Raw genomic sequence first — 9,380 nt, 5'->3', positions numbered from 1 at the left:
CGCCGCCGCCGCGGCCCGCCGTGGAGTTGGCTGCGGCCGCCGCGCTGCGCTGGGCCGCCGAGCCCCAGCCCGGGCCGCTGCAGGCGCCGCTCGCCAAGCCAGGTAAGAGCGTCTGCCGGGCGCGGGCCGGGCGCGGCGCGTGGGCGAAAACTTCGCAGCGGCGGCGGCGGCTTTGCCCGGCGGAGGCCCGCAGGAAGCGTTCGGGCCTCGCCGCCCACCTCTCGCCAGGCCGGTTCTTACTCTCCCGGCGCGGGCCGGCCTTCAGGCTGGACCCGGAGCAGGTGGAGCCCAGGCACCTGACGGCAAGGTGCCTCGGGCGAGCCAAACGGCGGGACTGGGCGTCGGGCTCGCCAGACGCCTTCCCCGGGGGAACGTGGCCGCTCCAGCCGGTAAATAAAGAGGTCGAAGCAGGACCACGTTAAAACCCGCGCGGGCACACACCCCACTGCGCGGCCGGGCTTTTCTGGCTGCGGGCACAGAGGACCTTGCCTTTGGAGGTTGGGACAGGTAGGTGCAGGGAACTGTAGCCTAGGCCAATTCTTGGCCAGCCTGAGCTGGGCGTGCTTCTCCGGCCCAGGGAACTGTAGTGAACCGGAAGCCTTTCTAGTAAGGCCCTGTGGCTTCCAGCTTCTTGTGATGTGTTGAAGGAAGCCCTATTTAGAAGCTTAGTAAAAAGGGCCAGAAAGCTTCCTGAAATGGTAGCGGGAGACCCCGAATCTGGCGCACCCAGCTCTTGCGGAGCTGCTCAGATCTTTTAAGGCCGTTCCTCCGGCCGCCCTCAGCGGTCTCTGTGGTTTAAAGAAATACAACTAAAACTTGTCCTACAGTGGAGAAGGACACCTCTGCCCAGCCCTTTCCCCGGTTCTGGGCGGATGTGGTGGTGGGCCCCTTGCTACTAAGCGGCAGCTTTGAAGAAAAGGCTCTCTCACCTCCCCTTCCGTCTCCTCTTCTGCGGTGCTGCAGACAGGGTGAGTCTGCCCAGAGTCCTGGAGGTGGGCATATTCCCACAGCCCACCTCCCCGGTTCCATCTGCTTCCTTCCTCCGGCCCTGCAGACCCCAGTTGAGTCTCTCTCCTCCTGGGGAATCTCTGGCTTGCTGTCCTTGCCAGCCAAGTGCTCCTGTGATTTTAGGCTCTTGGAATTCAGTGGACGTGTGTTTGATGTTCCCTTGGACCGGGCGAGGGTACACAGGTAAAAAGCGCATCTTCCCAGGAATCGAGTAGGGGCTATACTGAAATTTGGAGAGGACAGGCCCTGGAAGGCCCAGAGCCCTCTTGTAGGTAGAGCTGTGATAGAGCTTCTGCCTACACCCCGCCCCCCCCCCCCACATACATTAGCCCTGGCTTCTGGAGAGATGCTTTTGGGAGCACTGGACTGCTGTGTGGAGCTGGGGAAATGCAGACTCGCTGGTGAGTTGATAGGCAGCCTGGATGGCGCAGGTCGGTCTGCTGTCCTGTTGCTCAGTTACGCTCTGCAGGCCTGAAGCGCTGAGAATATCTACGTGAAGAGTACGACTGGGCGTTTTGTGGACAGAGGACAGTTTGCTGAACATGGATTTTTGTGGATATTTAACCCAAAGTAGGGTATAAGGGTCTGTGTGAGTACTGAGCACCCCCCACCCCCCACGCCTCGGCAATCTTTTGTCCGGCTCATCTCCTTGTATTTATACATTTGCCATAGAGGAATGGGAGGTGAGGAGAAAGAAGATTCAAGAAGATTCTTTTTGCTTTTCTCCTTGAAGTTAGGACAAGTAACTAGGAGGGTTGTGGCTCCGTTCTAGAAGCTGACCCATGCCAGTAACTTTTCTTAACCTTTCCATTTCCAGTTTCCCTGTCTGGGTTGCCCCAGTGGCAGAACAGGAGCCGGCCCTGTGTGCCAGTGGTAGCTTTTAGCTGTGGCCATCTGCCTAGCAGCCCCCCAAGGGCATTGGGTTCTGGAGTCTTTGTCCAAGAGGGGATTCTTTCACACCCTGTGCTCTTCAAACCAGTCTTTGGGATAGCCAGAGTTCAAGGTTTCTAAAGAGTTGCAAAACCAAAACAACCAAGGGAGGAGGGGTCTTGAGAGCCGGAAGGAAGGGGAAGGCGGGGTAGAAGCTGCCGTAGCCAGCTTTGGGGGAATAAAAGAGGGAGACCATTCAACTGGAGAAACCAGCCTTGGTACGCTGTCTCTTACTCCACACCAATTATTTGGGGATCGCCTGAGCCTTCCGAATTGAAAACAAGTAACTGAACAGGAGACTAGGCTTTGGGGGACCCGAGCCATCAGGAACCAAAAGCCCAGTTTCCAGCTCCTCAGGCTGCATATTTTGCACATTCATTTATATAACTTTTGTTCTCTTCTTTCAGTTGGTTCGACCCCCTAATTCCATGCTTTTAAAAAATAGCCAATCACCAATCCAAAGGTGGGAGGAGGCAGGAAAAGAACAGATAATTATTTCCCATTAGGAAGGCGAGCCTACAGGTGCATTGCTTTATATGGAGGAAGCCCATTTGGGGTTTAAGTCAGGGAAAACTGTCTAGTGTGAAGACCCGTTGCTGTGTGTATTACGCCTTTTTGCAGCTGTTCTGTAATGTATTTGTATGTAACATGCTATGCGTATTTAGCAGCGAATCAGATACTCCTGGACAAGTAGCTCACTGCATTTAGAGAAGTAAGTGACGCTCTATTAGAATCGTAGGTCCACGTGTACAATAAGTTCACAGACCATTAGGAATCTACATGTCGGCTGGCACATTATAGAGATGTGCTTGTTTGTGATTATCTATATCAAAAATGCTGTTGGTTCTTTCTGCAAAGGGCCTCTTCAGTACAGAGCTATGGCAACATATGCTTGTTTGTTATTGGATACAGACTCAGGAGTCTTTCCCTCTCCAGAAATCCTTGAGAAACCCGCTTGCCCTAGAGAAGGGTACATTTCTTGGGCACCGCTGGAGGAAAAACGCCCCGTTGGGGAAGTGACTCGTTCACACCACAATTCAGTTGTGTTGCGCAAAGAAATCTCTATCCCAAAATTCCGCTTCAGATTCTTTAAAGGAGTGGGGGTTGTTTTATCTAACAGTGGAGTACGCTGAGCATCCCCCTCAATGTGGCTGTGGCTTTAAGGAGAATTTTCCTACTCTAATGTTATTGCTTCTAGTTCCGGATTGGAGCCTTCTTTTTTCCTTCTGGGTGTAATTTCCCTTGCTCCTTGATTATCGCCCATGACTGGCCTCATATTATTAGATTTTGATTGAGCCCCAAATTCTAATTTAAGCTTCTTTATACGACTGACTCACCTATTCTCCTAAATTCCCTCTTCATCCTCTTCACCCTCTCCCCTCCCCCCCATGAAAATATCATGGGAAGTGTGAACTTTTTTCAGCTCTTAGTGTATCTGAGTCAGCAGCTTCAACCAGCCAAGCCAGCCTTTCAGGACGTGGGCTCAAGAGCTGAGGAAAGTTAAGGGTCACGACCAAGGTGAGGAGCTAAAGTTACATTCTTGTGTTCTCATCCCTTCCCCCACCCCCAGCTTCTCCTCCTCCCCAGGAGCGTGTCCTGGGTACCCTGGGGCTGTGCAAGGAAAGACCCGTGGTTATAGATTCTTCCTACATTTGTCTACAAAGTAAATCGTACACAAGTTCTTTAAAATGTTCTTAAAGGAAAAGAAATAAAAAAACAGCATATTTGGTTAGGAACAAAAGAACAGATCAGGTAGGAAAGTAGGAACTCCTTTTCTGTGTGTCTCTCCTGAAAAGGAGCAAACAAGAGACCTACAAGGAGAGAAGTAAGGAGATTGTAGAAAACTGTCTTTATTTAGTTTTATCTCCTGCTCGGCACCTCTTAGCAACTTAATGCCTGCTCTGTGCTTTTTTGCTCCAGCTTGACTGAGTCCTGTCCCATCTGCTTCCTAATATTTAATTGTACTTTAATTTTTTTTTTTTAAGAAGAGATAGACGCACCTGCAAGTGTAATGATTGTTACCCGATCACCGGTCCCCGGCCAGAATGGGAAACCCTGGTGATTATAGACTAGAAGCAAACGAAAAAGCGAGTAAGACTTCAAAGTCATTCATGAAGTGTAGTTATGAATTAAAAAAAACGGGGGGGGGGTCTGGTTATTTAAGACGGCTTGATTTGGGGCGAGGAACCTGGCTCATAATAGCCCTTTGAAACACAAAAACCGACCAAATGCAGAGGTTCAAGCGGTCCCGTACTCCGGGCCTCTTGCAAACCTTTCCCCTGGGCTGGCGCAGGGGGTGGGACGCAGGACGCACAGCTGCCGGGGAGCGCAGCAGGTGCAGACGGTGGGCCGGGGCAGCGTCCCGGAGGGGGACCCCCGCCAGAGGCACCTACGCCGGGGCTTTCCTCTCCCAGGGGAGCGGAGCGGGAACCCAAGAAAGGCGTGCGCCGCGGCGGGGCGGCCGCATTGGGCCGCTGGCCCCTAGCACCCGATCCGGGTCCCGGGGAGACTGCAGGCGGCGGCTCCGGCCCGCTCCCAGGCCCGCTCCCAGCTTCCCGGGCCGCCTCGGGGGCCGCAGGCTCCCTCCTGGTTCACCCGAGGGCCGCGAGGGCAAGGCCCAGGAGCTGCGCGCTGCAGGGGCGAGAAGCCGGCGGCCCCTCCGCGCCCTTCCCGCTCCCTCCCTGCTGCCTCCCCAGCTTCGGTGGGTTGCCAGATTCGGCAACAGCAAAAAAAGGGCAGATAGGCAAACAAACAAACAAACAAAAAATAGGATGTCAACTATTGCCCGGGGCATACTTCGACTAAAACACTTTTTCATTATTCATCTGAAGTTCAAATTTAACTGGGTGTCCTGCCGTTTTGTCCGGCAACCCTAAACCCAGGCAGCGTCCCCCACCGCAGGGCGCCCCTCGGGGTGGGGGCGGCTCCGGCGCGTCCGCCAGCTTCTCTCTCTCCCTGGGGCCCCTCGGGTCCCTCTTGCGGCGCCCAGGACAGGGCTGGCAGGAAAGACGAGCGCGTTTTCCGCGTCTGGGAACCGCAGGTCCACTGCCCTCCGGGAACGAATTCCCCCACCCCATCTCACTCCTCTGGGTTATAAATCTGGCGGACAGCCGGGCTCTCGACTTACAAGACCAACTTTTCTTTTCCCTGATGGATGAACTCCCGGGTTTAAAAGATTACAGTAATCACCGGAGGACAGTGTAAATCGAATCTGATAGCAATAACTTTCGGGGAAGGTCAGGCTGAAGTGAAATGTTACCAAGCAACAGGCGTTTTGTTTGCAAAATACAATCAAAGAGCATTGATGAGAAATTCTTTGCTGCAGGCAGTCAGCACTTTCGGCTAACAGCTTTACAGAGAGAAAGTGAGTAAATCTTCATAAATCAACGTCCCCGGAGGACTTGGAGCCCCTTTCTGGAAATGTTGCACTTCTTTCTGACAAGGGTGGAGGAGGGAGCTCTGAATCTATTTGCCTGCCCGCCTGCCTCCACGGTCCCTCTGGTCCCCTCTTCCTCCCCTCTTGTTTTCCTCCTTTCTTTGGCTTTTTAACCTGTTCTGGCTCCTTGGGTCTCTGGATTTCCAGGTCTCCTCCCATGTGGCCCTCCCGGAAAAGTGGGCCTTGAACTGGGGTACACGTGGGTGCTCACGGCAGAGATCAGGGCCTGAGTAGTGAACAACTGATCATCCCAGGTCCTTCACCCTGGAATTATGTCCTGTCACTCTCCAGGGTCCCACAGGCTTTAGGGAATCATCCCCTTGTCTGGGCCCTGCAGACTTCTCCAAAGAAACTAAGGGGAAAGGAAAACCTCTGTGGGTTTTTTGTTTCCATTTTATTTTATAATTAAACAGCTATTTAAAAAATGAGCACAATCAACTACTTAACAGTATTATGGAAAACAGAACATTTGGAATGGGTCAGTTCTTTACTGAATCTCTAATCTCTCTCTCTCTCTTTTTTTATTGCAATGACTAGGGAGGTGTACATTTTACGAAGCTGGGATTGGTCTTCTGCTTCCCCCCTCACCGTTTATTTTATTAGTTCACTATGAATGTTTGTTGCAACCGTGTCTCTACATGGGAATGTTTACAGCAGTATGAACGCTATGAATACACCATAGTCTGCCCAGCTGCTGGCCTTTGAGTTATTGGCTATGTTTCAGTGTAAAATTTGACCAAACACGTAGATAACGTGGAAATTTTACAGAAGAGTTAAACTGTGAGCCTCTCAGTGGCCAAGAGGCAATGTTTTGATCAGCTGTGTATAATCTTATCTAATACAGTGTCTGGGCACATAGTAAGAGACGTAAGGGTTTTTGTTAAATGGATGAGTGAATAGCCAGCTGCATTTTTATCCGTTCCGAATAAACATGGAGATTTATAGGCCATTTTCCTCCTGCTTCTTGAAAATTGTTCCTGAGTCAACGAAGGGGTCAAAACTAAATTTTTGCAAGACATACAAAGTCCACAGTTGCAAGCCTTATTTCCTTAAGTTCTGACATTTCTATACCAATGTTCCCCCCAAATATCGATCCCAAGGAACCATCCTGTGTTAATGATTTTTTAAAAAGCAAAGCATGACAACTTGTACTTTTCACAAGTCCCGCCATCCCCCAACCCAGGAAGAAAAGGAAAGATTTTCCGCTGATATTCATTCCCTGCTGTGCTTTATGTTTTCAGCCACTCAGGGTTGTTGTTGTTGTTGTTGTTGTTTTTTTTTTTTTTTTATGATTCAGCACTTCTAGTGTGAAATAAAGATAACAGAAAATGTTAAAAAGTGTGTCTCCTGTTAGCATTCTGACTGGGTATTGGTCTCTTCTAGAAGCCCAGTCCTGCCTGAGCTCCTTCCTGTCCTTGCTGTAAGATTTGGTGTTTGGAAAACGACCCATCAGGCAACAGTTAGAGGTGTGTCCCCAAAGCTCAAGTCAACAGAAGAGGACATACAATCCATGTTCCAAAATGTGTGACATGATTTCAAAAGGGGAAAAAAAAAAGTCCAGTGACTTTTGTACTAGGAAACATTCCTCTCTATGCCAATGTTTTTGTGTTTTCATTCAAGATAATATTTTGTTTTTGTAGATATAATTGGATTGAATGGATAAAACCCACCACATTTAAGTCTGAAAGATTCTCCATTTTTATGTGTATGTTTATTTCATGTATGTGGTAGGCTTCCCCAAAATATTTGAAATGAATACCTAGGGTTTTTTTTTTTTAATGTAGAACTACATTTTCCTATAAAAAAAGTCCTCTAAAGGAGGAAAGATTTTGCAAACTGTAGTTTTAGATTGTGTGAGTGTTCAGTTCCTCTCCCTAGTCTGTACCCAAAGGGAAAAAGAAGTCTTGCAGCTATTTTCAGGCTTATGTATGTATTTTTTGAAGTTGGTAGCATTATTGTTGATAGAAAAAATTTCCTTCTTAATCGAATATCTACTTCTTTTACATACTTTGACCTGAGTGAAGGGTTTTGTTCATGGGTGGCTAGGAATATTTCTCTATCATGAAAAACATGAACTTGAAGAGTGAGTAGTAAGGTTTTTCAAATACCTGAATGCTTAAGCATTAGAAACAGCAGATTGGATCACTTTCAGTAGGTGATTTGGAATCTCAGATGCAACTGATTTCTTTCTACTTTTTGACTAGTAGGTCTGGCTTTCTGCACCCATATGCCAGGGGGTAAAAATGTTATCAGCTGGAGTATATTCTTACTCCCTGTGTTCTAGGAATTAGGGTGTCAGTTTCCAGAAGGAAGAGGGTAAAGTGTTTCGGGGACTATTTCCCTTTTCATTCTGTTGGTTGGCAGCGTCACATTTCTGCATCTAGAAAGGCCTTTGTGTTTGAAACCAACATGAACATTTTATAAAGTTCATTTAGGAAAATAAAAGCTAGAGATGTAAAGCAACGCCTGTTATTAAATTACATGTTATCACTGGGCTCGAAAGCCACCCTCTATAATTACTTGTGACAGTCTGTATTTATAGAATAATGTACAGTACGTCTAGTTTAGGTCTAACAGTACAACCAATGGTGGGTCGTGCCACAAAATTGCGTGGGCTCCACACACTGCCCTTCAGAAATTAAGGTGGTGACGCAGGATTCTTGGCACAAGGTGAGAGGTTAGTCTTCCCTTGTCCAGGTTTGCAAGCCCAATAGCCCGGGCTGTGAAGAGGGATTCTGCTCACCGGACAGTCTGGGGCAAGACTTCATGGGCTGCTCAGGTGCACAAAAGACTTGGCTGTGCCGTACTCCTTGGTTCCTTCAAGGTCTGTCCGCCCTTGGAACACAGGATGAGCAGTACTGAGCCCAGTTGCTTGGAATGCCCTGAATTTGTAGATTTGATTTCTGGGACACCCGCTTAACCTCTTTACCATGTGGCCAGCCTGGACACCAAGCTGGAGAGGCCGATCACCCCGAAACCTGAGAAGAGAGTGTGGATGAGTCAGCACCATCCACCACCACCACTCCCTGAGAAGTAACCAGAAACACGTGCTGCTCGGGGCATGCCACCGAAGCAGGGGCCACGGGGGACGCCAGAAAATCAGACAGGCAGTGGTGTTTGCAGTGTGGGGGTTCCCAGCTGGTGAACAAGGCTGGCCCCCATATAAGATTCTGCTGTGCCCTCGTCTGCAGAACAGACACATAGGTACCAAGGTGGAATTTTTATTGTCAGATTTAGGGTCCTGTCATCCAGGATCCAGTGGATTGGGATAGTATATCCTTTGCCGTTTTGAAAAAATAATAATAATACATTTTCATAATGGGGGATGTGTCAGATTTGCCAGAACATCATTCTCTGGCTGAACCTCTGCTCTTTGAATCACTTTCTTCTGGAGTGTTCTGTGGAAGAGTGAATTTGGCGATAGACCTCAACACATTTTCCACAAATGTTTTCAGTGTTTGCAGCTCATCCAGGGTGGGAAAAATTATCTTTTTTTTTTTTAATTTAATTTTTTTTTTTAAAGTAAACCCTACCCTTAATGTGGGGCTTGAACTCACTACCTGGAGATCAAGTGTCACATGCTCCATGGACTGAGCCAGCCAGACACCCTGAGAAGAATTATCTTTTAAAATAGGAAGCCATCTTTAGGTTCACTCATTTAAAAAACAGCTACGTTTTGAGCTTCCTAGCTGTACCTTCTATTTCCTAGAAGAACCAATTGTTTCTCTTTCCAAAAAAAAAAAAAAAAAAAAATCTCACCATCTCTTACACTGCTTTGATACTGTGTGTCATATTTCTTTCTATCTCTCTTTTTTTAAATTGTGGTAAAATACACATACTATAAAATTTACTATTTTAACCATTTTTAGGGGTACAATGTAGTGGCATTAAGTATCTTCCCAATGTTGTACCATCATCGCTGTTGTCCATTTCCAGAGCTTTTTCATCATCTGAAAGCCCTATACCTGTGACTCACTAAGTCTCAGTCCCTCCCCCCCCCCCCCCC

The 9,380-nt window shown here is 48.5% G+C and overlaps 1 protein-coding gene across 1 annotated transcript in view; it reads left to right on the top strand.

Moving 5' to 3' along the window:
• Positions 1-9,380, top strand: part of DMRT3 (doublesex and mab-3 related transcription factor 3) — a 13,866-nt gene that overhangs the window by 692 nt on the left and 3,794 nt on the right. Inside the window, exon 2 of the mRNA XM_044920746.1 lies at positions 1-102. Coding sequence (XP_044776681.1) covers positions 1-102 — 102 coding nt within the window. The remainder of the gene's footprint in view (positions 103-9,380) is intronic.

The sequence above is a fragment of the Neomonachus schauinslandi genome, chromosome 13, assembly GCF_002201575.2.
Source record: "Neomonachus schauinslandi chromosome 13, ASM220157v2, whole genome shotgun sequence".
Lineage (NCBI taxonomy): Eukaryota > Metazoa > Chordata > Mammalia > Carnivora > Phocidae > Neomonachus > Neomonachus schauinslandi.
This window is presented reverse-complemented; position numbering and strand designations above follow the sequence as displayed.